At 45.7% G+C, this 1135-nt stretch overlaps 1 protein-coding gene across 1 annotated transcript in view; it reads left to right on the top strand.

Moving 5' to 3' along the window:
- The first annotated feature begins 38 nt into the window (after positions 1 to 38).
- Positions 39 to 1135, top strand: part of LOC135521006 (oxysterol-binding protein-related protein 10-like) — a 146852-nt gene continuing 145755 nt past the window's right edge. Inside the window, exon 1 of the mRNA XM_064946913.1 lies at positions 39 to 284. Coding sequence (XP_064802985.1) covers positions 40 to 284 — 245 coding nt within the window. The 5' untranslated portion in view covers position 39. The remainder of the gene's footprint in view (positions 285 to 1135) is intronic.

The raw sequence follows: 1135 nt of genomic DNA, 5'->3' as shown, positions 1-1135 counted from the left end.
TAAAACAAGATTATCTTATTTTGAGCCTAAATCTCAACTATGGACAAGCACCCAGTCTCCAACACGATCAACCCCGCATCCTACCATGGGAATCCGGCCGCACGGTGTTCGGACCGAGGAGTTGGCGGTCCGTGTCCGCACAGCCTGGGCTCAGAGGCAGGCACCGCAGGCAGCCGTGGTGGGAGGTCCGGGGACAGCGCGTCTACTCCGCATCAAACCCACAAGCGGCGCCTGGAGGGGGTCCTCAATAAATACACCAACCTGCTACAGGGATGGCAGAACAGGTACAGTAGCCTATTCCGGGGGTCGAGCTCTGGTCCAAGGCGTTATACGCGGACGCACACTAACGCCGTAGAACAGACGTAGTTTTATAGTGGTTATTACCCGAGTCAGGTGCCATTGTTAATCAGTTGTGTCTGCAAGAAAGTCATCTCATTTCAAACATATATATTTTTTTAAATCTAATTTAATCTTATCTATTCACAACAAGTTCGGTTCGAAATTAAATATTCATCTTATCTATTTAATTTTCACCTATTTTGTTCGTATCTTATCACATCTATTGATAACAGAAGTTACAAAAACAGAGGGGGGGGGGGGGGCAGATCACATTCGCCGTCATTGATCAGCTGATTGATGAAGATGTCATAACGCACAGGATGTTTCCATTGGAAGGACTGAACTGGGAGGAGCGTCGCTTTGCGTTGCTGCACGACAAGGCATTTTCCGTCCGGTTGCCGTGTTTACTAGAACACAGTTGTTGTTGTTGGCAGCAACACAAGTGATGACCATTAACATAATAAATAAATACTGTTTTTGTGTTCTATTCTGCCTTGTTCTATTCTATAGTTTAGTGAATTATTTGTTAAGTGGTCGCACTGCCTCCCGTCATGAAAGCAGTCATTGAGTACATAGAGATAAGGCATTGAGATAGGACGGTTAATAAATACTTTAACATGAAGGCGGACTCAGACAGGAACAGGGTTTTGCTGATATAGTGGAACAGTTGTTTTGGAATGATTTCATGTTCCAAGCCAGATGATCCCGGGCTGAGGGAGAGCTCCAGGGTGATAGGTTGACAGGCTGCGATGGGGGACAACAACAGACTCTATTTCACCCTCTTTGCATTTCTATT

The sequence above is a fragment of the Oncorhynchus masou genome, chromosome 29 (genome assembly GCF_036934945.1).
Source record: "Oncorhynchus masou masou isolate Uvic2021 chromosome 29, UVic_Omas_1.1, whole genome shotgun sequence".
In the NCBI taxonomy this organism is placed as follows: domain Eukaryota; kingdom Metazoa; phylum Chordata; class Actinopteri; order Salmoniformes; family Salmonidae; genus Oncorhynchus; species Oncorhynchus masou.
This window is presented reverse-complemented; position numbering and strand designations above follow the sequence as displayed.